The sequence below is a fragment of the Podarcis pityusensis genome (assembly GCF_964106645.2).
Source record: "Podarcis pityusensis genome assembly, chromosome: 11".
In the NCBI taxonomy this organism is placed as follows: Eukaryota; Metazoa; Chordata; class Lepidosauria; order Squamata; family Lacertidae; genus Podarcis; species Podarcis pityusensis.
In genome coordinates this window covers 9,595,595-9,622,031 of record NC_138036.1, presented here as the reverse complement: position 1 = coordinate 9,622,031, position 26,437 = coordinate 9,595,595, and the positions used below count along the sequence as shown (strand labels likewise).

The 26,437-nt window shown below is 47.0% G+C and overlaps 2 protein-coding genes and 2 long non-coding RNA genes across 8 annotated transcripts in view; 2 read left to right on the top strand and 2 right to left on the bottom strand.

Annotated features, from left to right (window-relative positions):
- Positions 1-1,502, bottom strand: part of LOC308458825 — a 470,973-nt gene extending 469,471 nt beyond the window's left edge. The window contains exon 1 of the long non-coding RNA XR_013977705.1: positions 1,445-1,502. This is a non-coding gene — a long non-coding RNA (uncharacterized lncRNA). The remainder of the gene's footprint in view (positions 1-1,444) is intronic.
- The window catches only part of ZBTB7C (zinc finger and BTB domain containing 7C), a 248,701-nt gene extending 237,059 nt beyond the window's left edge, over positions 1-11,642 (top strand). For all 3 annotated transcript variants that reach the window (XM_080973493.1, XM_080973491.1, XM_080973492.1), the window contains 3 exons: positions 5,017-5,683; positions 7,706-9,653; positions 9,741-11,642. In XM_080973493.1, the coding sequence (XP_080829619.1) occupies positions 5,017-5,653 (637 nt within the window). In that variant the 3' untranslated portion in view covers positions 5,654-5,683; positions 7,706-9,653; positions 9,741-11,642. The remainder of the gene's footprint in view (positions 1-5,016; positions 5,684-7,705; positions 9,654-9,740) is intronic.
- Positions 11,643-15,823: 4,181 nt separating this feature from the next.
- LOC308458812 lies at positions 15,824-23,133 on the bottom strand. The gene is made up of 3 exons (XR_013977691.1): positions 22,813-23,133; positions 17,360-17,541; positions 15,824-16,010 (listed from the first exon to the last, which is right to left on the bottom strand). It is a non-coding gene; the product is annotated as an uncharacterized lncRNA (long non-coding RNA).
- A 410-nt stretch (positions 23,134-23,543) lies between these two features.
- Positions 23,544-26,437, top strand: part of SMAD2 (SMAD family member 2) — a 38,796-nt gene continuing 35,902 nt past the window's right edge. The window contains exons 1-2 of one of the 3 annotated variants that reach the window (XM_080973557.1): positions 23,588-23,635; positions 24,545-24,613. The gene's annotated coding sequence lies outside the window, so the exon portion shown is untranslated. Of the gene's footprint in view, positions 23,636-24,544; positions 24,614-26,437 lie in introns of all 3 variants that reach the window. The other 2 variants (XM_080973559.1, XM_080973556.1) reach the window with 2 other exon arrangements.

Below are 26,437 nucleotides of genomic sequence, written 5' to 3'. Positions count from 1 at the left end.
TGCTGCTGCAGTTTTGTGTGGATTTTTAAATTTTTATTTTAAGGACTGCATCATGCCAAGCCATGATTCATGCATCCTTGGACTGGTATCAACATGCAAGTTGATGACGGGACCATTTGCAAATCCATTGTGCACAGAGGGAGGCAATTGCTCTTTCCTGACCTGCCCAGGTTGCATCACGCTGTTTGCAAACCCTCTGAAGGGCGGGTTCCAAGAGCACAAGCTGTGACCTTGCATGCCGGTACAGCTCACCTTGGAATGAATGGATGGGGCTGAGCTGTGGGACATGGAGGAATTATTGGGCTTATTAGTTTACAGCTTACTAGTTCACAGCAGCTAGACTGGTGACTGGGAATGGCCGCCGAGACCATATAACACCGGTCTTGAAAGACCTACACTGGCTCCCAGTACGTTTCCGAGCACAATTCAAAGTGTTGGTGCTGACCTTTAAAGCCCTAAACAGCCTCGGTCCATTATACCTGAAGTAGCGTCTCCACCCCCATTGTTCTGCCCAGACACTGAGGTCCAGCTCCGAGGGCCTTCTGGCGGTTCCCTCGCCGTGAGAAGCCAAGTTACAGGGAACCAGGCAGAGGGCCTTCTCAGTAGTGGCACCCGCCCTGTGGAACGTCCTCCTACCAGATGTCAAAGAGAAAAACAACGATCAGACTTTTAGAAGACATCTGAAGGCAGCCCTGTTTAGGGAAGCTTTTAATGTTTGATGCATTACTGTATTTTAATATTTTGTTGGAAGCAGCCCAGAGTGGCTGGGGAAGCCCAGCCAGATGGGCGGGGTATAAATTATTATTATTATTATTATTATTATTATTATTATTATTATTATCCCATCAGTGGACGTGGTGCTTTCTTCTATAGACAAAAGGGGCATGCCCCCTACATGGAGGAGCTTACGGTGTAAAAGTTGAGGGTGATGGAGAATGGATTGCAGGGGGAGTGGGAACAAGGGGTGTACAGTCCTTGGTGCTTCACCTCAAAAAATACATTGCATTGCTGGGAAACATACATAAGGGATAGCCAGCATTGCGCCATCGAGATGTTTTGGCCAAAGCCCAGGAATGATGAGCTTTGTAGTCCCACCCAGAGGGTACCAGATCGGCTACGCACTTTCGTCAGAATAAGTCCTATTGAATTAGATGCCTCTTACGTCTGAGCAGAGAAGCGAACAATTGCTCTGTTAAATGAATGAAGGGTTGGAAAACTAGAAGGACAGATCAAAGGGCTTGAGGTCTTTTAGTCTAGAAGAAGAAATGATTCAGCAGGGAGTCGGTGAAGGTTGAGGTGTCACAAAACGGTGACGAGAAAGCTATGGGTAGACAGAAGCTTTTCTCCCTCGCTCATAATGCTAGAACTCAGGGAGAGCCGATGAAACTGAATCTTGGAAGATTTAGGATGGGTAAATGGAGGACTTCTTCATACAAACACATACCGTATTTTTCACTCTATAAGACGCTTCAGACCATAAGATGCACCTAGTTTTTGGAGGAGGAAAAGAAGAAAAAAATTCTGAATCCCAGAAGCCAGAACAGCAAGAGGGATCACTGTGCAGTTTCTGGGATAGCCGCACAAAGCCTCTTCAGGGCAGGAGTGTTCTTCCCGCTGCCCTGAAGAGGCTTCATGTTGCTATCCCAGAAGCCAGAATAGCAAGAGGGATCGCTGCACAGCTAAAGCAGCGATCGCTCTTGCTGTTCTGGCTTCTGGGATAGCTGTGCAGCCTGCGAAAAATACAGTGTGTGTGTATATATGAGTGCTGCCAAGCCAAATATTGGCATGTTTAAGGAAAGGGCCATAGCTTAGTGGCAGAGAACGTGCCTTGGATGCAGAAGGCCTCAGATCCAACCCCCATCATCTCCAAGTAGAGCTGGAGAAATTCCATTTCGGAAGCCCTGGAGAGCCAGTCAGCATGGGAGCCATGGGATGAGACTTTGCCCAGGGCTCCCTCAACCCTGAAGTCAGCCCTGAATTACAGAGATGCTGGAGGCTGAGTTCTGCATCTAAGGCATGTTCACTGAGTTATGGCCCCTTCCCAAAATAGGACCTCCCCCTGCCGTCAGCACTATGCATTTAAAGCAGCATCGTGCCCCTTTAAAAGATGCTGGGGCTTCCCCCACAGAATCTTGGGAACAACAGATCTCCCATTTCCATGGTGGCTTAACCATCCATCCTTCTTTCCAGGGAACTCTGGGAATTGTAGCTCTCTGAGGAGGACCAGTGTCTCCTAACAACTCTCAGCACCCTTAACTACATTTAAAACAGAATGAAAGATGCGGATTTGAGATGTGGATTTGTGCTGCCACCTGCTGGCTCCAGGAACTTGCTGCTTGCTCAGTTCTTTGTGTGCTAAGCTTTCTGCACAGCGAGGTCCAGTTGCGGCATCTAAGATGGTTTCCAGGAATCATTGTTTGACTTGTGTCTGCATCTACTGTGGCAAAAAGTTGGAGGTTCCTCAGCCTTTTAGTTCTTCTGTTTGATGTGGCCTCTCTTCAGTTGCCTTGATCCAGTTCTTGGAAGTAAAGTCCCCAAATCCCAACTAGATTAGCCCATTTTAGAATCATAGAATTGTCATCTAGTCCAACCCCCTTCAATGCAGGGATCCTGCCCACAGCTGTCCCTGGGTGGGCTTGAACCACCATCCTGTTGGTTAACAGCCAGACCCATCAAAAGAACTGTGCGTGCGAATTTGACAATGTAGCCCATGTCTTTACGCCGAGTACTGTTGGTTTTTTTTGGCAATTGAATAAATTAAGAAAGTGGGACACGGGTGGCGCTGTGGGTTAAACCACAGAGCCTAGGACTTGCTGATCAGAAGGTCGGCGGTTCGAATCCCCGCGACAGGGTGAGCTCCCGTTGCTCGGTCCTAGCTCCTGCCAACCTAGCAGTTCAAAAGCACGTCAAAGTGCAAGTAGATAAATAGCTCCAGCGGGAAGGTAAACGGCGTTTCCGTGCACTGCTCTGGTTCGCCAGAAGCGGCTTAGTCATGCTGGCCACATGACCCGGAAGCTGTACACTGGCTCCCTCGGCCAGTAAAGCGAAATGAGCACCGCAATCCCAGAGTCGGCCACAACTGGACCTAATGGTCAGGGGTCCTTTTACCTTTACCTAAATTAAGAAAAGTAAGTATGGAGGAACAGATATTGTTCTCTCCATGATTAAGCTACCCAAGGATTCTTCGAGTTGTTGTTTTTTTTTAAAAAAAGGTTAGCCAGTCATCTCTTAGAGATGCTTCAAAACACCTAAAGGAGCCAATCAATGTAATACAGTATAGCAGCTGCCAAGCGATTGCTGAGGCACTTTCTGGAACTGCCACCAAGACTGAAATCGTGGGGCCCATGTTTAGTAAGCGGCACCCACCCACCTGGGGATTGTTACAGTTTATTTACATGCCACCAAAAAGGGCCCCCCAAGGCAGCTTCCAGAGAAGAAACACATAAATTCAAAAATGCATATTACAATTTATTTTTTTGAAAATTCAAAACGGGATCTTAACATTTCAAAAACGTGAAGATCCACGTGAAGGCCTCTGCGACAGGCATCTGGTTGTTGACATTTTTAGGAGCAGAATGTTTAACTGGCAGTGGCCTAGAAGTGCTTTCCTCATATTTATATTATTTTATGATGTTCATGTGGTGTGGTGTAGTGGTTAAGAGCGGTAGTCTCGTAATCTGGGGAACCGGGTTCGCTTCCTCACACCTCCACATGCAGCTGCTGGGTGACCTTGGGTTAGTCACACTTCTCTGAAGTCTCTCAGCCCCACTCACCTCACAGAGTGTTTGTTGTGGGGGAGGAAGGGAAAGGAGAATGTAATGTTAGCCGCTTTGAGACTCCTGAAGGGGAGTGAAAGGCGGGATATCAAATCCAAACTCCTCTTCTTCTTCTTCTTCTTCTTCTTCTTCTTCTTCTTCTTCTTCTTCTTCTTCTTCTTCTTCTCCTCCTTATGGAGTATTAAAAAGCAATGATTATACAATTTCTAATTGAACGTTCCCCCTTAACTGTTGTGGTTCTTTTCCTTTAGCTATGGTCCATCAACACTGAATGGCCCACAGAGTCTCCATCTGATTCACAGAATCATAGAATTGTCGAGTTCTTCCTGATGTTGAGTCAGAGTCTCATTTTTTGTAACGTGAAGCCATTGGTCATACTTTTCAGAGCAGGAGAAAACAAGCTTCCTCTATCTTCCATGTTCCATAGCCCTTTAGATATTTGATTATGGTTATCATATCTCCTCTCGTTCTCCTCTTTTCCAGGCTAAACATATCCAGCTCCCTCAACCATTCCTCATAAGGCTTGGTTTCCAGAACATTCCTGTGTTCCTAAACTAGCCTCCCCCCCCCCCAATCTTGTGACTCCAGATGGTACTGGATTCCCAACTCCCATCCATCTCAGCTGACCTGGCCAGCCATCAGTGATGTTGCGAACTGTAGTCTGAGGGCCACAGATTCAGAGAGGACCTAATAATAGTATAATAGTAATAGTAATAGTTAATAATAATAATAATAATAATAATAATAATAATAATAATAATTTATACCCCACCCATCTGGCTGGGCTTCCCCAGCCACTCTGGGCTGCTTCCAACAAAATATTAAAATACAGTAATGCATCAAACATTAAAAGCTTCCCTAAACAGGGCTGCCTTCAGATGTCTTCTAAAAGTCTGGTAGTTGTTTTTCTCTTTGACATCTGGTGGGAGGGCATTCCACAGGGCAGGTGCCATTACTGAAAAGGCCCTCTGCCTGGTTCCCTGTAACTTGGCTTCTCGCAGTGAGGGAACTGCCAGAAGGCCCTCGGAGCTGGACCTCAGTGTCCGGGCAGAACAATGGGGGTGGAGACGCTCCTTCAAGTATACTGGGCCGAGGCCGTTTAGGGCTTTAAAGGTCGGCACCAACACTTTGAATTGCGCTTGGAAATGTACTGGGAGCCAATGTAGGTCTTTCAAGACCGGTGTTACATGATCTTGGAGGAGCTGCCCCGAACTGATAATGTTGCTTCTCCTTTTTGCAGGCAAGACAAGCTGAAGATCCACATGCGGAAGCACACGGGAGAAAGGCCCTACCTCTGCATCCACTGCAACGCCAAATTCGTCCACAACTATGACCTGAAGAACCACATGCGCATCCACACGGGCATCCGCCCTTACCAGTGCAAGTTCTGCTACAAGAGCTTCACCCGCTCGGACCACCTGCACCGCCACATCAAGCGCCAGAGCTGCCGGATCTCCCGGCCCAGGAGGGGGCGCAAGCCAGCCACCTGGAGAGCGGCCAGCTTGTTGTTTGCGCAGAACGGCCAGCCGGACGACAAGAGCTTCCTGGTGCCTCCGGCCCTTGAGGAGATGAGCAGCCATCTTGGCAGTGCGGCCATGTGCCTTCCGGGCCCCAGCCCTAAGCATTTTATGGACGGGGCCAAGAACGCTCTGAATTTGCAAGAGCTGGAGAGCCAGTTTGAGGAAACCCAAATGAAGCTGTTTGGGCGGACGCACCTGGATGTGGAGAGGAACGGAGGCCTCTTTGCCTTCGCGCTGGGCCACAACGAGAGCCTCTCTGCCCGGCCGTATTTCTCCCTTCCCGACCCCTGGGGGACGGGGTTCAATGGACTGGCGGGACTCAACCACCTTGCTCCCATTTCCGAAGCGAGCAACTAAGTGCCACCTTCTATCCAATGGATGGTTTTGGTAGGTTGACTGTTGGCTGAGGAGCTAAATTTCAGCTAGGAAGCCAAATCATGTGCAATACTGACTCTTTACTTCTTTCTCTCCCATACAGTACATGTGATTGGTTAACTCTGGTCACATGGGAAGTACAGTGGTACCTTGGTTCTCAAACTTAATCCGTTCCGGAAGTCCATTCCAAAACCAAAGCGTTCCAAAACCAAGGTGCACTTTCCCATAGAAAGTAATGCAAAACAGATTAATCCATTCCAGACTTTTACAAACAACCCCTAAAACAGCAATTTAACATGATTTTTACTATCTAATGAGACCATTGATCCATAAAATGAAAGCAATAATCAATGTAAAGGTAAAGGGGCCCCTGACCATTAGGTCCAGTCGTGGCTGACTCTGGGGTTGCAGCGCTCATCTCACTTTACTGGCTGAGGGAGCCAGCATACAGCTTCCGGGTCATGTGGCCAGCATGACTAAGCCGCTTCTGGCGAACCAGAGCAATGCACGGAAACGCCATTTACCTTCCTGCCAGAGCAGTGCCTATTTATCTACTTGCACTTTGACGTGCTTTCGAACTGCCAGGTTGGCAGGAGCAGGGACCGAGCAACGGGAGCTCACCCCGTCACGGGGATTTTAACCGCCGACCTTCTGATCGGCAGGTCCTAGGCTCTGTGGTTTAACCCACAGCGCCACCCACATCCCTTCTCCCTCTGACTACTCATCATCAACCCACCGCCAGACCTCAGGCTCTGAGCCTTCTTCCCTTGGGGGTTACCCAGCTGGTACCCCCCCCATTCCTCTGCATCCAACCAGTCCAGGATAGGGGCTAGGGGTTGGTTGTTAAAAGGTAAAGGTACCCCTGACCATTAGGTCCAGTCATGGACGACTCTGGGGTTGCGGTGCTCATCTCGCTCTATAGGCCGAGGGAGCTGGCTTTTGTCCACAGACAGTCATGGGGAGCTCACCCCGTCACGGGGATTTGAACCGCCAACCTTCTGATTGACAAGTCCTAGGCTCTGTGGTTTAACCCACAGCGCCACCCGCATCCCTTAATAATCAATGTACAGTACTACAAAATAAGTAAGTCAGTATTGTAGATGATAAAAATAAAAATTATTATTTCTTTCTTACCTGCACTGATGATAGTAATTCTTTAGATATGGGGCTTTTATCCATTCCATAGTCACACAATCAGTCAATGAGTAGCTGAACTAGGTTCCACACAGTCACAAAAACAAATTAACCGAAAAAGCCTCAAAAACAAAAACACAGAATAAATAGCAAAAACAAAAGCACCAGACTTAATCCATTTCAGAAGTCCGTTTGACTTCTGAAATGTTCGAAAACCAAGGTGAAGCTTCTGATTGGTGCAGGCGCCCCAGAAGCAATAGCCGACAACCACATCAGATGTTCGGCTTCCGAAAAATGTTCAAAAACCGGAACACTTACATCTGGGTTTTTGGCGTTTGGGAACCAAGGCATTTGAGAACCAAGATACCACTGGATCTTATTACATTTGCCATTTTGTTTTGTGTGTGAGTGACTTGACTGCAATGGCTGCATGTCCATGAACACTGAAGAAGAGGCAGCGTTAGATAACTGTCTCTCCAACGCAACAGAGGAGAGGAGTGCTAGATCTTAGGACACAGCCAGTCTGTTATGGGAAGAAACATTGGGGTCCTGAGCTGTTTAGGGCTTTAAAGCACCAGCACTGGAAGCACACAGGTGGCCAATGTTAATTCTTTCAGAATAGGTGTAATATGTATCAGCTGAAATTCCAGCAGGCAGTTTCTGCACTCATTGAAGCCTCCAGGTTGTCTGTAAGGGCAGCCCCACAAACTGTGCATTACAGTAGTCTAGCTGGGAGGTTACCAGAGAGCATGGCAAGGTGACCCCCCCCCCCCCATTTTTATGTGCAACCTTCCTTCCAAGAATAATGAAAGAAAAACCATAGGACCATGACTTTAAAGAATGGACTACTGAAAGCAAATTTCCCAGTACCTGAAATTTCTTTTCTTTTTCTCTCCGTAGGCCCCCTTCAGCACTGCTTGGCTCCCTCTGGTGAAGGGACCTTTCAAGGATCAAAGACTTTTTTTTCTTACTGGAAGACTGTTGAAAATTAAATCACCCCCCCCCCCAAAAAAAACCTGCCTGCGTTTGTTTAAAACCCACCAAAAGTCTTCTCTTATTTGCACCAATGTGGGGAAGGAGAACAGAACCTTTCGAGAACCGCGTCAGACTATTTTTGTTTCTAAATGTACAGACGTCTTTCTGAGCTACTGTTTTGCAGATTATGGCTTCCTTCAGGTTTTGAGGGGTTATTTGAGTGTGGGGAGGGCTTGCGGGGGGGGGGGGTGAGTGTCCTACGATTTGGAGTCCTTGTAAAATATCCAAAGATTCTGTGTACTGTATAATCTACAAGAACTTGAAGCAAAAGGGACATGCTTTTGTTATGTTTCCTGTTTGTTGGGACGGGGTATTGTCAGGAGGGTGGAAGATCCTTTGGAAATTTTCTATTTATAACTATTTTTATGTGACTGCTTTATGTAAAAAGAAGAATGGGGGTGGGATACCATGTCAAACAGATTTGCCTTAGATAATCAAGGGACAATCATCCTTAACTCTTGTGGACGCTCTAGATTCTTGTTTTAAAAGACCGGAAAAGATACTTTTATGTATTTATTAAGCAGTATTAGTTGATTTTCTTTTTCTTAAATTATTGGCAACATGCAGGGTTTTTAAAAAATGCACATCAGTAAAACACGGGGAAGGAAAAGGCTGATTCACACATTACAGGACAGCAAACCTGGGTTTGTCGCCAGGTGTACACTCAGCAGGTGACATAACCGTGGCCAGTCATGGATTTCTGACAAATGTACTTCGATAATGCACGTGTTTGTAAGCGTATGTCCTTAAGACATCTTCAGGGTACACCGAAGAAACGTAATGTGTGAAAAGATGCTAGCAGGTGTTCCAAAATTTAACCCAGCCTTCCCCCAACCTGGTGCCCTTCAAATGTTTTGAACTACAACACTTAGTTCAAGCCCACCTATGTACATTTAGTGCCATTCTGTTTGACTCACGGGACCCCCAGACTGGGCTGCTTCCAAAAGCCTTTTCCATGTGACTTTGCACCTTATTAGACTTCTTGATTGTTAAAGGGAACAATGGACGCTGATTGTGTTGCTGTTGTTAACAAGTTAAGGCTGATTGCCCCTGGATGATCTCATTTGGGTTATATGTTAGCTGGCTCGTGGCTGGGCTCATTTTCTGGTGGAAGGGACATTTACAGACCATAATGCTCTCGCAGCTTCTTGACATTTCACTGCAATGCAGGCCCCCTGGCATCCCATAATTGCAGCTGCCTGCTTCGAGGGGGTGAATACTCCATTGTGGGCTGCCCTGCCCTTGACTAATTGTTCCCTGTGATCAAGTACGTGTAGAATTTTCCACAGCATCTGGAACCTAGATTCTGACAACCTTCCACTTTCCTTTGTTTTATTTCTCTTTGTTTTTGTTTTTATAAATAATGCATCCTTCTAGACCCTATGATTTTGGAGATACATTTGAAGTCATGCGACATGGACAGCTGCTCACTTTGGTGCAGTGAGCTCTGGTTGGTGCCCTGGTGAGAGATCTGCTCTACAAAAGGATTTCAGCATACCACACACATAAAGGGATGGTTGCCCCTCCACTGAAGTGAAAAGGAAATCTTGCTTTCACAGACGCTCTCTCTCTGTGACGGCATCACAGCACACAAGAGGTTCTGGACTATAGCAGCTTCTGAAACTTTGGAGATAGGTTTGAAGCTCAGTTATGCATCTGCTGCATTGCTGACCTTCATCATCTACCCATGCGCCTTGAGTTTCAATTCCCCCGAAGTTATCCACATGTCCGCCATGCAGGTGGAAGCAACTGTGGGCTTTTCTGCCTCCTCTTTCCACTCCAACTGCAGGCAAAAACAGCTGCTGCCAGAGAGGTCTGCTTGGCAGGGGGTTGGACTCGATGGCCCTTGTGGTCTCTTCCAACTCTATGATTCTATGATTCTATGATTCTATGATTCTAGGTCTGTGAAAATAGTAGACACAGATGCTCTCTCTCTGGTAAGGAGAAGGTAGATGCAGCTAGCAGGTGCAAATACTCTTCTTCTTGTGGGAACTGGGGAATGGTGTGACCCAGAAGGAATCCCTCCAGCTTCACATCAAGTCCTCCTAGATCAGGGATGAAGAACCAGTGGCTTACCAGTTGTTGGACTTGAACAGCCCAAGAAAATATGGTCAGGGAAGATGTCCAGCAAGATCTGGAGGGCCACAGGTCCACCACCTCTGCCCTAGAAGATGCCGGCACAGGGAGAATGGTGTGCTTTAAATGTCTTCTCACATTTAGAGGGTAATACCTGAACTTGCCCATCATATCTGCTAGTACTAAAGCAGGAAATTGCCACACAGACATTCCCAATACACATCTCCAACATTATTCTGGTCCAGAATAAAACTGGCATATAACTGAGCAGGGTTTTGTGCAGAAGATATTTGCATGAATTGCAACTGATTTGTTCCATTTATCAGAATTGGAGGGGAGGGTCTCTCACTCATGCAGAATATTATCCTGCAATTCATTCCTCACAATGTGCAGGATGAATATTCTGATGCACCCGCTTCCCCAGGAGGTTCATTCTGATCAAGGGTATCGCTGGAGACAATGCAAAATCTGACAGGCCACAGTCCAGCATAGCTGAGCTGCCCAAAGCCCATAGGAATCAATATTAAAAGTGGGTTGAGCTCCTGAGCTGATTCCCAAGTGACGAATGGACCATCACAGGCATGTCTGAATGGACCACCACAGATGCAAAACCACAGGCTTGCACTTCCAACACACAGGTCTTCCAGTGGTGTCAGTTCACACCTTCAGCTGCCAATCACAAAGTGCACAGTAATCAAGTTTGAGAGAGAAGGAAGTGGTGGGAAACACTTGAGTAAACCAATCGAAGAACAGATTGCAATAAAATGCCCCAGTCAAATACTCTGCTATAGGCCCCAAAGCTTTGATGCCTGGATTCATCCACTCTTCCCAAAGGCATCTTTGCAGGCATTGCTTTGTACAGGTGTCCAGTCCACAGCGACCACCTTTGTTTCAGTAGATGAGGAGAACTGCACGGGGCAGCCCATGGAAGCAGAGAGGGGCAATGGAGATTTGTGTGTGTGTTAACTGAAATTTCAGAAGACGGTTTAAAAATCGTCAGCGGACAGGGATTCAGGGCCCACCTTAGCCCTTCCCTGTGACTTGAGAAACCTGAATCAATTGTGCAGAACAGTAGGTGGGGTGAAAACCTGCGGTATAAGTGATGCAAAGTTTTAAAAAAATGATGAAGCATTGCTCAGTTTGCATAATTTATGCAAGCCACAGGACCCAGCTTTTGTATTGCTCAGGAGCAGACTATTATTATTATTATTATTATTATTATTATTATTATTATTAAGCATTAAGTACACATGGCCCCAACTATTTTGATCTTTCCATTACCCTTTCTGCTTCCACATGACTGGATCTCATTACACACCCATAACGCTTGACATGGGGAATGAAGTGGAAGTCCCAAACCATGGCATTCCCCCTGCTTCAAATGTTACCCATGTGGTCCTGGACATGGGGCAGAGGCAGTCATTCTGCAAGCCTTCCTTTTAGTCAAGTGGTTGTTCTGCACAGATGTTTCAAGATACCTTGAGGATGAGCTTGCATGAGCATCTCTGGCCAGGGCAGTAAGCAGTCCATGTGAACATGTCGAGCAAATGTTTTACTTGCACTAATTGCTGTAGAGCAGAATGTGATCAGACTCCTTCCATTTGATTTATTTGGGGGCAGGGAAGAAATTGCAAATCCCATCCACTGACAAGGAGCCGGTCCTGTAAACATACCTATTGCACATTTTTGCAACCCGTGGACAAAATAAAATATTATCTCAAATCAACCAGTTTCCTTAACCTCTCAGAATTATGTGTTATTATTTGATCTGCATCTGTTTCTTAAAGGTAAAGGTAAGGGGACCCCTGACCATTAGGTCCAGTCGTGATCGACTCTGGGGTTGCGGTGCTCATCTCGCTTTACTGGCCGAGGGAGCCAGTGTACAGCTTCCGGGTCATGTGGCCAGCATGACTAAGCCGCTTCTGGCGAACCAGAGCAGCGCACGGAAACGCCGTTCACCTTCCCGCTGGAGTGCTACCTATTTATCTACTTGCACTTTGACGTCCTTTCGAACTGCTAGGTTGGCAGGAGCAGGGACCGAGCAACAGGAGCTCCCTCCATCGCGGGGATTCGAACCGCTGACCTTCTGATCAGCAAGTCCTAGGCTCTGTGGTTTAACCCACAGCGCCACCCACGTCCCTATCTGTTTCTTAAGGCCTCCCTAATCCTCAACCTTCTAGAAGTTCAATCTGATACGTGTTTGCTCTGAAATAATTCCCCATTAAATTAAACAGGACTTACTGGAATGTGTGCAGGAAGAGGAGAACTAGGATGATCAAGCATCTAGAAGTCAAGCCTTATGAGGAATGGTTGAAGGGTCTGGGTATGTCTAGCCTGGGAAAGAGAAGACTGGGAGGGGAGATGATAGCCATCTTCAGATATCTCAAGGGCTGTCATATGGAAGATGGAGCAAGCTTGTTTTCTCCTGCTCTGGAGAGTGTACTTGAACCAATGGCTTCAAGTTACAGTGGTACCTCGGGTTACATATGCTTCAGGTTACATACGCTTCAGGTTACAGACTCCGCTAACCCAGAAATAGTGCTTCAGGTTAAGAACTTTGTTTCAGGATGAGAACAGAAATCGTGCTCCGGCGGCGCGGCAGCAGCAGGAGGCCCCATTAGCTAAAGTGGTGCTTCAGGTTAAGAACAGTTTCAGGTTAAGTACAGACCTCCGGAACGAATTAAGTATTTAACCCGAGGTACCACTGTACAAGAAATGAGATTCTGACTAAACATAGGGAATTTTTTTCTGACAGTGAGAGCTGTTTGACAGTGGAACAGTCTCCCTCGGGAATTTGTGAACTTTCCTCCCTTGGAGGTTTCTAAGCAGAGGTTGGGCCCCGGGCCTGAGTTCCTTACTCCTTCCAGTGACTGACAGCGACTCTCCAGAATTTCAAATGGGTTTCTCCCAGTCCTACCTGAGTCTATCTGCATGCAGTGCAGATGTTTCACTGCTGAGCTATGGTTTAAGAACAATAATTTCTGTAGCTCTTCAATACCATCTAGTGGCCAAATAATGTGGGAAACTGTCACAGACAAACTGCACAGTGCTTATTTATTACGAAGATATGAAATTATTTTATCTTCTCAAGGCCTGATAAAGAGTTCTGGGGAAGCGAAACGCCTGCATGCTATTTTGCAACATTCCTCTGGCCTAATAGTGGTATTTATTTCATTTATTTGTCTCATAAAATTTATTCACCACTTGATTGTAAACACACACACACCTTAAAGCGGTTTACAAGGAGGTATTGCCCTGCTGTGAATTTTAGGGTTTTTTTTTTAAAAAAAGATATTTTTTAAAGTTTACAACACATCCGAAATGAATTGTGTGAAATAAGGTGACAAATAAATGAGTATCCCATCAAATAGTTCCCATGATGGAAATCTATTTCTGGGCTGCAGAGAGCTGGAGAGAGTGAACAGACCACAACCAGACTGCGGTGTTTGGGGTGAACCAAGAGTTCATCCCCAGAGCTTCCTGTTCCTCCCCAGCATGTGACTTCTTCAAAGCAGAAATGGTGGCCCAACTAAATGAACACAGGAAGCATTAGAAATGCATATTGCATAATCCACTTATGGTTTAGTAAGTTGACTCTGCCTCTCCAGTTACCTGTAGCCAGTTTTAATCTAGATGCAATGCTACCATAGGGAGAATTTTGCCTGATTCAGATGGATCACTGGTATTGTTAAATAGCCCTTGACGTCAAACTCTATTATTATAAGTGTGTTTACTTCTAACTCCCACTGATGTCAATGGGGAATGTTTGCTAGTGCATTGTATTTTAACTCATGGATAAAAAGGTAAAGGTAAAGGACCCCTGGATGGTTAAGTCCAGTCAAAGGCGACTATGGGGTTGCAGCGCTCATCTCGCTTTGAGGTCGAGGGAGCCGGCGTTTGTCCACAGACAGCTTTCCAGGTCATGTGGCCAGCATGGCTAAACCGCTTCTGACACAATGGGACACTGTGATGGAAATGCCGTTTACCTTCCCACCACAGCGGGAACTGTTTATCTACTTGCAGTGGCGTGCTTTCGAACTGCTAGGTTGGCAGGAGCTGGGGCCGAGCAACGGGAGCTCACCCCGTCATGGGGATTCGAACCGCCGACCTTCTGATCGGCAAGCCCAAGAATCTCAGTGGTTTAGACCACAGAGCCACCAGCGTCCCGTGTATAAGTCATGGACACCCAATGGACACAGCACACAGTTAGACTGAAGGACTTGCTATCACCAGAGGCAGTGACAGCTAACAGCCTAGATGGATTTAAAAGAGGACTAGTCAAATTCATGGAGGGGACAGCAACAGATGGCTACTAGCCATGATGCCCGGGCTCTTCGTCCAAGGTCCAAAGTCCTGCTTGCAGATTTCCCACCAGCATCTGATTGGCCACTGTGATAATAGGATGCTGGACTTGATGGGCCATTGGCAGGTTCTGAATAAAGTACTAAGCACCTGTTGCTTGCAGAATTTGGGACCCTGGCTTTCAGCTCCAGCTCCAGATGTCAGAGATCCTGGGTTGGACAATTCCCAACCCAGGTCAGGAATGGCTCCTGACAGCCCCCCCCCCCCGCCATCTGCTCTGAAGAATGGAAACGTGGGTCTCCAATCCGCATGCCATTCTCCATGTCCTTTGAGTGCCCTTTTACTCCACAGAGACCAGTTGAGGTCCAAGTGGAAGCCATAAACTTCAAAGTAAGCTGAGATGGGAGCACGTGCTATCTTGTGAAAAGCATTTTAGAGGCAAGGTTTCCAAATATCTGAAAAGGTAAAATTGGGGTGGGGTGGGGAATAAATTAATAGAAGAGGAAATTATCCACATGCCTGGCAGGAAATGGTGGAGAGAAGATGATGACATCTTGCAAAAAAAAAGAAAGGGGTGGGGGAGAGAGACAATTACAAATTACATAAATATATGAATAATTCAATCATGGGTGACTGACATACAAGAAGTTTTGCATATTGAGTAGATGTGACTTTAGCACTCAAGCAAGCATCTTTGCACATCTGTGAGGCCTGAAGGAGTCATAGAATTGTAGAGTTGGAGGGACTCGGAGCCTCATCTAGTCCAATGTAGGAATCTCAACTAGAGCATCCATGATAGATGGCCATCTAACCTCTGCTTTAAAACCTCCAAGGAAGGAGAGTCCACCACCTTCCACTGTCGAACCGCTCTTACCATCAGAAAGTTATTCTTGATGTTTAGTTGGAATCTCCTTTCTTGTAACTCGAAGCCACTGGTTTGAGTCCTACCCTTCAGAGAAAGCGAGCTTCCTCCATCTTCCATGTGACAGCCCTTTTTTGATATTTGAAGATGGCTATCATATCTCCTCTCAGTCTCCTTTCTTCCAGGCTAAACATACCCAGCACTTCAACTCCACATTGTGTGCGTGATTCAGATTGGCTTGGGGGCAGGAGAGAGACATCAATGTCCTCATCGGCTGTAGAACGGGAGTGGGGAACCTCATGCCTGGAAGCCAAATGCGGCCCCAGACCTCTCTTACTGGCTCTCAAAACTCCCCATGCCACACTCCCTCTCCATCTCAAGAGACAATGGAGTGTGCCTTTGGGGGTGAAGTCAAACTGTATTAGCAGGATTGAAGAGACCTCCCCAGGGCACAAGCCTAGGCAGTGTGTATGAAGGTCCTAGGTTGTCCAAACAACAAGAACTGCCCCCCCCCCACAGCCTCGCTGATGTGGTCCAAAGGAAAGCAGAGCAAGACGTTTAGCACCAGTTTGGCCGCAGGAATTGCTAGAAGGAGGTGTATAAGGTACCATCCAACTGCTTTGGGGATTCCACTCCAATTTTGCATAGGAGATGATAGATAGATAGGTGATAGATGATAGATAGATAGATAGATAGATATCTTCCTTTCATATGTTTCCAGTGTGCACAGATGGTGTAGAAAATTGGGGTAAATCTCATTTAGGCCCTAATCTGCACAAACATATGCTTAATTAGCCCTAGCCCTTTTTTTACATAGTATAAATCGGAAGCAGACTGTATTGCAATAACTGACTGATCGTACAGTAAATTGGCTTATTCTTATCTTCCTGTCTGTGTCATTCAGATATTGTGCTGAGTATTAACTTCATCCTATTGAAGAGATAAATGAGAAAAGAATAAAGGTGAGATCAGGGTTAATCAAACTAAGCCCAAGATTATTGCATGCACTTAATTGGGCTCACATGACTTCCATAGAACCCTTGCTTTCCTATTACTTCCCCTGCTCTCTTCCAGCATTATGGCTTTATAAATATGGTTTGGGGTGGCCCAAAAACATGCAGAAAGGATTGGCTTAAGTTGTGTGATGCTTTGGACATTGTTGTTTTCACAGGAGGGGTGTGGGTGTAAGCATGAGGGCCAGCTTTGCACCTGCCATCGTGAGACATCTGCCAAGGTTCAGACTCCATCAGGTACAACTGCCTTGGTGGCCACCCAAGACCACCCTTGAAAGGTGGGGTGTAAATTTAAGAACGAGGCAATGTTAAGACAGTTCCCTTGTCAGGGCTGGGCTGGGAGAGGAATCCCGTCTGCACTCCAATCCAGATAAGGAGATCCATGGGTAGAAGGTGGCTCCTGTATGCTTTGTACTTGCTGGGAAGTGGGATGAGACCATAGCTCATTGCAAAAGGTCAAATCTTTGGGGGAAGCTGGTTTGCTGTGCAAGACCTCCCAAGCTGCTATAATTCTGCAACCTGAATTTGCCACAGTCTGGAAGCAGCCCGAGAGAAATCATTATGCAAGTTTACAAGTGAGACAAATACATTCACAACCATCATATTCAGCCTTAACTAGCACAGAATCTGGGTTTACACACCGGGAAAGAGCAAGTTCTCTGTACAGGAGAACAGATGTATAATAAAAACAAAAACAAAGAATAAAGAGGCTTGTGGCACCTTAAAGACTTAACAAATTTATTATGGCATAAGCTTATGTAGGCAGATGTATGCAGCCTGATGCATAAAGTGAGGTATGATTTATTGCTCTATAAAGCTTGTTTGCTCCTTCTCTATAAAATGTCTGAGATTATCTATAATAGAACAACAAATTTAGACAACATATATAATTTTTAAAAATGTTTTAAAGCCAGCAGCAATTTAAATATAACAAAAGGAAGACAGCTTTTTTTTTTTTATTGCAATTCAGCCTTCCAACAATTCTTTTCTTTTTTAAAAGCTTTTTGGAATTAAAATGCAGGTGTGTCATTTAAATCGTAACGTCTGTAAAGGTGAGTCCATGGAACCAGACTTTAGACACAGATGTGAAAGATGGTGAAGTAATCTTTGGAGGAAACACTTTTTAAATTAGCACGTAGGACCCGGGTTGCGCAGTGTGCAAGGTCAGTACATTGATCTGACAACTAGGTCCCGGCTGCGTAGTATCATAGCAATAATAATCAGAAATGTCTGTTTTGTTTGTTAATTTATTGCATTTTATCTCACCTTCCATCATCTTCAGTTATCTTTGCCAGTGCTCAGGGACGAGGAGAGTTGTAGTCTAACAGCTTCTGGAGACCAAAGGTTGAAGAATAGTGCTCTAGAGGACAAGGCCATTTCTATACAAAGGCAACTTTGATGCTTCTCTCAGCTCAGTCTCAAGGTTAAGCAAAGGGCTGTTCTAAGATCTGCATATATTTACATGAAACATAAGGGCAAAAGATATTATAAATAGCCTGTGAAGTCTCTAGGAAACTACCTCACCTTCTGGGAAAAGAAAGAAAGGGGGGGAAAGCCACAAAGTGTTATGTGCTAGGGGAAGAGACAGATACACAGTGAGATTGTGACAGATTTAAATCATAACGAGATCAGTCATGAATTAACTGTTCAGCCGAGCCCTGAGAAAGACCTCAAATACATTGCTTCTAAAGTGACCATTAGTAAGCCATTAGGAATTAGTAAGCGTCTGACCTATAGAACATACTCCCCTTCTCCAATTTGCATATTGCATCCCAGGGACAGGATGACTTTTGTCTGCCCCCCCCCCAACAGCTATCACCCTCAAGGTCCAGCTATTTGTTTTGTAAATTTGAAACATGACTGCATTTTGCAGATTATATAATGATTAAGGCAGAGCTGCTCTGTGTTCGCTGATGCCGAGTGTTTGCTTCCTTTCAAGAGCAGAAAGAGATCCTTGCAATTTTATAAGAACAGAAGGAAGGCTTGCTGGATCAGGCCAGTGGCCCACCTAGTCCAGCATCCTGTTCTCGCAGTGGCCAAGCAGATGCCCGTGGGAAACCTGCAAGCGGGATCTGAGCATGAGTACTCTCTCCTCATGGAGTTTCCAGCAACTATTATTCAAAAGCATTGCTGCCTCTGCATTACTGGTTGTGAAGGCAGAGCTGCTGCTTCTTCTTTGGTGATCACTTGTAGCCGAGTAAGATGGTCTTCAGTTAGCCATTGTGGCTAATAGCCACCAATTTCTCTCTCTCCTCCATGAATTCATTCAGCCCTCTTTTAAAGCCATCCAAGTTGGTGGCCATCACTGCCTTATGTGGGAGCAAGTCCCCCAGTCTTCTTCTTCTTCTTCTTCTTCTCCTTCTTCTTCTTCTTCTTCTTCTTCTTCTTCTTCTTCTTCTGCGATCACTCATAGCCAAGTAAGATTGTCTTCCATAAACACGGTTTTAAAAGTGAGTCCATAAGACACTGTGGAGGCCAATTCTGGATCCAACACGTTCTTCCACAGTGGGAACATAGGTTTCTGGGCAGGAGTTGATCATGGTGAAGGTTAGCCAAGCATGCCTTCCTCTTAGCGCGTTTCTCCCTTTCGTCCTGAGTTTGAGCGTCTTCAAAGTCCACAACACCTTTGGTAAAGGCTGTTCTCCAAACAGCAGTTGTTGGTGTTTATACTACATTTTTAAAGATTTGCCTTGAGAGAGTCTTTGACCACCAGCATTACACTTTCCATTTTTAAGTTCGGAATAGAGTAGTTGCTTTGGAAGACGATAATCAGGCATGCGCATAACATGATCAGTCCAACGAAGTTGATGTTGAAGAATCATTGCTTCAACACTGGTGATCTTTGCTTCTTCCAGTACACTGTCATTAGTTCACCTGTCTTCTGAACCTTCCAACATTCAGCTTCATTGGATGTCCACGAGGTCTAGTGTTATGAGAAAGGGAGAAAAACTTTTCTCTCTACACTTTCTCCATCCCTTGCATAATTTTATAAACTATCGTATCACCTCTCCCAAATGCTGCAAGCTTTCCTGACAAGAGCTGCTCACTTTCCCTGATCATTTTGGTTGCCCTTGCCTGAACCTTTTCCAACTCTGAATTATCCTTTTTGAGGTGAGGCAACCAGAACCGTACACAGTATTCCAAATTTGGTTGCTACCGTAGCTTCTCAGCAGTTGAGTCGCTGTTGCTTACCAGGAGGGGCGAGGATTGAATGAAATAGTTCAATCACCAATAAGGCCACATACATATAAAATGTGCATTAAGTCCCCATAATAGCAATATGGCATGCACAGAATAGCTAACTCTTCTTGGGTTGCTGACAGAGGAGTGGGAGGACTGTTCATTTGGCCAGTTCTTGATAAAGATCTCGTTGGTACTCAGATAAGGTTTATTTTGCAACAGGGGGATTTCTGTTCTCTGAACAAATTGGAAAAGTTCTACCTAGCAACTATCTCACTGAAGCTCAGCATAAAAATAATCCATTTCCTGAGGAATTAGAACTTTACAAAAGAATAAGGACTTGATAAAAACTGTATGCAGCTGGAAGCACTTTTTGCTGGTACATTATCACCCGTGAATTGTTGTAGATCAAGCTGGCGTTAAAGACTGTACCTAGGGGCCAGTTAAGGCATTGGCAATCCCAAGGAGCAAAAGACTTGTGATGTTTAATCAGCCATTTCCTTTTTAAATGGTTATCATCAGAGATAGTTTAGCCCTTTATGGACCAAATTATGGCAATGACACTGTCATTTTTTTCAGAAATTCTGGCTCCTCAAGGGTACAGAGTGCTTCATCTTTGAAGGATGCTATCTTTGAAAAACACATCTTTTAGAAAGTAAGTGAATATGAAGGATCAGCCAGATACATCTCCTGTCCCCTAATTTCACATCATGTTGTGCTGATAGCTGGCCAGAATACTGACATACAGGTTATACCCACAGGCCATTTTGAGAACAGATGCAGGGCTAGGTTGGCCACTGGTCATCTTGAGAACGGGATGTTGGACCAGGTTGGTCACTGGCCTGATCCATTAGACTTCTCTTCTGTTCTTTTGACCTGAGGTCTATTTTTGAGACACCTTTGAGCTAGGCCGCACACTTGATCTCCATGACTGTTGTTGTCTCCCTCCCTTTGGTGGGAAACTTGTAGATGTCCAGATGTTGTTGGACTTCAGCTCCAGCTCGATTTAATAATAATAATAATAATAAATTTTATTTATATCCCGCCCTCCCCAGCCAAAGCCGGGCTCAGGGCGGCTAACAACACTAAAATAGTGCAACATTATAAAAACATTATAAAAATTAATTAAAATCAACATTGATGGCAGCCATAAACTAAAGTTTTGTAAAGATTGCCAAAGAAGGGAGTCAGGCTGCGCCCTGACCAAAGGCCTGGTGGAACAGCTCTGTCTTGCAGGCCCTGCGGAAAGATGTCAAGTCCTGCAGGACCCTTGTCTCTTGTGACAGAGCGTTCCACCAGGTTGGAGCCGCAGCCGAAAAAGCCCTGGCTCTAGTTGAGGCCAGCCTAACCTCTCTGTGGCCTGGGACCTTCAAGATGTTTTTATTTGAAGACCGTAAGTTCCTCTGTGGGGCATACCAGGAGAGGTGGTCCCGTAGGTACGAGGGTCCTAGGCCGTATAGGGCTTTGAAGGTTAAAACCAGCATCTTAAACCTGATCCTGTACTCCACCGGGAACCAGTGCAGTTGGTATAGCACCAGATGAATGTGATCTCGCAGCGAAGACCCCGTAAGGAGTCTCGCTGTGGCATTCTGCACCCGCTGGAGTTTCTGGGTCAGTCTCAAGGGCAGCCCCACGTAGAGCGAGTTACAATAATCCAGTCTGGAGGTGACCGTCGCGTGGATCACAGTGGCTAGGTCAGGGTGGGAGAGGTAAGGAGCCAACTGCTTAGCTTGGCGGAGATGAAAAAATGCCGCCTTCGTTATAGCTGCAATCTGCGCCTCCATGGAAAGGGAGGTATCAAAGATTACACCCAAACTCTTAACAGACGGTGCTGGCACTAATTGCACCCCCGCAAGAGATGGGAGTTGCCCTCTCAATCCCATATCGTCCCGTCCCAGCCAGAGGACCTCTGTCTTCGAAGGATTTAACTTCAACCGGCTCCCACGTAACCATCCAGCCACAGCTTCCAAGCATCTGATCAGTGTGTCTGGGGCCGAGTCAGGATGGCCATCCATCAACAGATAGAGTTGGGTGTCATCAGCATACTGATGGCAGCCCAGCCCAAAACTCCGGACAAGCTGGGCAAGGGGGCGCATAAAGATGTTAAAAAGCATCGGGGAGAGTATCGCACCCTGGGGCACTCCACACACCAAGGAGTGGCGGGATGACAATTCCCCCCCAAGCGCCACCCTCTGTCCCCAACCAGAGAGAAACGAGCGCAGCCATTGAAGAACTGTGTCCTGGATCCCCACGTCGGCAAGGCGGTGGTCCAGGAGTTCGTGATCGACCATGTCGAAGGCTGCTGACAGGTCTAGAAGAATCAGCAGCCCCGACCCGCTTCGATCCAGCTGCCTGCGGAGATCATCTGTTAGGGCGACCAGAGCCATCTCGGTCCCATGACCAGCGCGGAAGCCGGACTGGAATGGATCCAGAGCCGATGTTTCATCCAGAAACCTACCAAGCTGTTCAGCAACCGCTCTCTCAATCACCTTACCCAGGAATGGAAGATTCGAAACCGGGCGGTAATTGGATAGATCTAAGGGATCTAATGAGGTTTTCTTTAAGAGCGGGTGCACCACTGCCTCCTTCAATTCCCCTGGAAATATCCCGGTGCCAAGGGACAATTGATGATATCCCCCAGGACAGGTGGTGGGCTTTCCAGCTCGGAGGAGTCTGTCCACATCGGCTGGGGATATCCGGTCAAAGTGGTCCAATACTGGACCTGAGGACAGTCGAGGGGCCTCCAGTTCCTTTATTGTATCCAAATTGGCAGGGAGGTCATGGCGGAGCAACAGGACCTTCTCCGCAAAAAAAGCTCGCAAATGCCTCACAGCTGTGTGTCAAATTGTTATTTAAATTTGGCTGTCCTTCGAGGGACGTTAAAGACCGAATTATACTAAATAATTGCGCTGGGCGAGAGCTAGCGGATGCAAAGGAGGCCGAGAAGTAGGACTTCTTAGCGGCCTTCACTGCCATCTCGTAGGTTTTCATAAAAGCCCTATAAGATGTTCTTGAGGCTCCGTCACGGGCACCCCGCCATACTCGCTCTAGCCGTCTGAGGTCCCGCTTCATTTTCCGAAGCTCCTCGGTAAACCAGGGAGCCCGGTTTCTGTGGGGCCGCAGAGGGCGCTTAGGTGCGATCTCATTGATGGCTGCCAGGAGCTGGGTATTCCAGCCCTCAACAAGCTCAGTCAATGAGTCGCCAGGGGGAGCAAGGACTTAGACCACTTGGGGGATGTTGGCTGAGGCAGAAGAGCGCTGGGAGCCCCAACAATGTTCAGAGGCCCAGAGTTTCCCGGCCCTGCATTATTCCGTTTACAACATCCCTAAGTGATACATTTTGAGGGCGCTTCTTCATCTGCCTCCATCCACACTTTTGCAGACCTGACCGCGCACACTGCGATGATGGAAATGGTTCTTCAACAGCCAAGTTTTCCCCTCACAAAAAAACAAACAAACCACAGTTCATTCCCTCAGCTACACTCTTAAACCATATTTTGTTCTGAAGGCCTAATTCTGTGCAGTCTCTGAAATTTTACCTCACACACAGGTGTGATGTTGGGCGTGTGCAGAGCCAGGCTGAGGGGGCGGGAATGGATTGTTTTGTGGCATATTGTGTTTAAAATATGTCTTTGTTTTTATTAAGGTGAGCTGCGAAACTGTATGTAACTGTGTTGTTTTGCTCTGCTTTTAGGACGTGGCGGAGCTCGGGGCCTATTTCTCGCTGCGAGACAGACAATTCCCGCGCGGAAGGTTACGAAGCGCATCTGGCGGAGGAGTTCTCCGCCGACCTCCTTTCCCTCCACCTCTAGTGCTTTTGCAGCTCAACCCAATTTCTCCCACCCCCCACCCGCCTTGGCGCAACCAACCCCCAAATATTGAGAATACGGGGAGGCAGCCCGACAACAGGCGGTAGGGCCAAGCTGACACCCGCCTGGACCAATGCGCCGGCGCCTCCCGTCCCTAGCGAGGGCGGCGCCTCTCCCTCCCCTCCCACCTCCCTTTCGACGCCGCGCGCCCTGCGTGCGAGGCGATTGGCCGGCGCCGCCACTCGCCGCTTTTCCAATGAGAGCTGAGGCAGCAAGAGAGAGCGGGAGGGGAGGAGGGGCCGAGGAGGAGTAGGCGTGGCCGCTCGAAACCCCTCCCCTCCCGTCCCTCCTTACCCACTCGGAGCCGCGGCTTCCCCCGGACGGGCGGCGGCGGCGACCAATGAGGTGCGCCGCGGGAGGGGCCTCTTCCCGGCAGCCAATAGCAGGCGCGGAGCGGCGAGCTCGCGGTGAGGCGGGGGTGAGAAGAGGGAGAGGGGCCTGCCAGCGAGAGAAGGAGCGAGGGTGGCAGAGGCGCAGCTCGGGGGGCGAGGAGGTTGGTCTCTGAGGGGGACGCGGGGCGGCGGCGGGTCGAGGGGCGGCGGGAGGGGAGGGGGCGCCCAGGCCGGGGGTCCCGGAAGGGCGGGCGGGGGGCGCCCAGCGGCCTAGGCCCCGCGGCCTGGGCTGCGCGAGGGGGGTGGCTCCCTCGCTTTGTTGTGGTGGGAGTAGGCGGTGCTGCGGCGGGGGGAGGGGAGGCCTCCTCCGGGTGGGTGGGGGAGGGGAGAAGGAGGAAGGTGATGGGGTTGCCACCCAGCCCCTCAAAAGACCCCACTTTCCTTCGGGGGGGGGCTTTTGAAGGGAGGAGGATTGTTTGCTGGTACTCTGCGCCCCCCCTCCTCTGACCAAGCTTAGTAGGAAGGAAGCCAGCCAGGCCACACGCACCCCCTTCTATTCAATCAGCTTCCCCCCCCCACTCTTTTTCATTACTCCCAAGGTGGGAAACGCGCGTGGGATCGCCGCCCCTTCTCTGCTCCGCTCCCTCCCCCGTTGCGCGCGTGCGCTTCGGAGCCAGCACCCGCCGGGGGTCCTCTCCCAGCTCAAGTCAGGGGTGTGTGTTTGTGTTTGTGTGCTTTTAACTTTCCGGAGGAGCGGGGTGAACAAGTCCTCGAGCCCCACCACTTCGAAAACAAAGCCAAAGCAGCAGCAGCTGAGCGGACGTGCCTGGGAGTTGGTGGACGCGGGGAGTTTGTGCGAGCGCCGACCTCGGAAGGCGTGTTTGCTCGGAATTTAGCCCCTGTTGCGACTTCAGGCTTTCCCCTCCCCACCCCCTGAGTAATGTGTGCATGAAAGGATTACAGCCCTAGGCGCAGTTACTAAGGAGTCGGTTCCGCCGCAAGTTGATGGGGTTTACCTCTGAGTAAACATGGTTAGGATTACCCACTTATTCTTTATCTCTCTTCCTTAGATGCTGTTAGTTGGGTAAGAGGCAAGCAAATTCAAGCGGCTGCAGAATTCTGTGTTTCCTGACAACCATGTGCGTATTTTAAAAGGTTGCACAGATTGACTTCTCAGTGTGCCAAGGATTGCTGTGTACACTTTCTGTTGTTGGAGTGGAGGGATGGAGGGAAGAGTCAGCAAAAGCCCATCAACATTTTTTTAGCAGTCGTGGGGGTGAAAAAGGTGAAATCCCCCCTCCCACAATTCTTTTTAGTAGAGAAGCAGCTGAGAATAAAGTATTTACTTCAAACTTGTGCTACAAAAAGCAGCAATATTAGGAAGGAAATGTCCAAAATCAGATTTTTAGGACAGTCCTTTCTTAATGTTGGTGTTTCTCTGTTCCCTGCACCCTTCTAGCAAACAAGCAATAAGACTGAGAACTGTATTTCTAACATCTCTTCCTAAATAGAGAAAATGAGTTCTTTTATCTCCAGGGTTCCATTAAAAACAAGATTAGGACAAGTGTTTATACATTCTGCAAACACAGAAGTTGAGCACTTTGCCATTTGCACTAATCGCACGTTGTAAAATTGAAAGCTGAGGCTTTCTGAAACAAGGTGTGTTAAAGAACCAACAATATGATGCTGGTCACATCTGCAGGCACACCATATTGTAAAAGGCAGTGTATATCATTTGATGTGTAAAAGATTGGGACTGGGATGTGCAGCACTGTATGCCATGACAGTCAACATGGGAGGCTTCTGGGAATTGCTGGTATTCTTGTCAAGGCTGCTGGGTCATACACAAGTGAGTTTCTTCAGGCTAACTTACTGCTGAGTGGGTTAGATTTGTTCTTGTAATACAGGAAAGGCTGATTCTGATTGTAAAAGGTAATGTACTTGAAGTGCATTTCTGTTGAGCTAAGTTGTGCTCCAGAGTAATTTGTCTGCCTTGTGCAGTACAAAGTCTTGATTATCATACTAAGTATGAGATTAGAGGTGAGGTTGCGGCCGTGTATTGTTGCAGGAACAGCTTGAGTATTATGTGCTGTGAATTTTAAATTTTTATTTTTGTTATTTAACGACTGTTGTGGTTTTACTTTTACTGTAACCTGCCTTGGAATTGCTGTGTGGTGAAGGGCAGGATATAAATAAATCCAGTAAATAAAATACAGAAGTGCACGCATTAGAAAAACACACTTATGAGCACCTGCTGTGATCAAGGTTGTGAACATGTTATGCACTCATGTGGCAAGCAGCAAACATCTGTTTGAAAGAATTTAATTTAAATAGGCATGCTGGGCAAAGGAGTGAGGGACGTACAGAAGAAGTGAATGACTTGCAGTGGAGTGGAAGTAATCTTTTGAAAGTTCTTGTTGTTTAAAATGAGTTCTAATAGCAAAAAGCAGGTGATGTATTGTGGTTTTACAAGGGTGCCTTAATGTTGTTTGTAAGTTGCTATTTGTCTTGTTACAAGTACTCACTAAGCTGTGAAGCTTTACATTAGTTAAGTTGGAAGTACTGAACTTGGTGAGATCGACTTTGAGCCAACATGCATAGAAATGGACTACCTAGGCCTATTAGGCAAGGTGGGCTAGTAAATCTTTCTTTGCGCTCTAACTTTCCTAGGTATATTTGCAAGACAGCATTGTCTGAAGATGAGGTGAACTGCTTTCCCCCCAGTTTGTAAATTTTCATAACTTCCTCTGGAAATTTCTGTTCTCACAAGTGTATTGGCTTTGTGCACTCTGAAGGGCAGGAGAATGTTTTTAAAATAGTATTTCACACATTAAAAGTATTTGACAAATGCTTGCTTGACCTTGCAATAACCCTGTTAAGGTACATTGCTGATAGTTGAAGCCTTAGTAGACTTGCCCCAGGCCATGAGGAGAATCTGTTTTTAATCTGTTGTTAATTTGGGA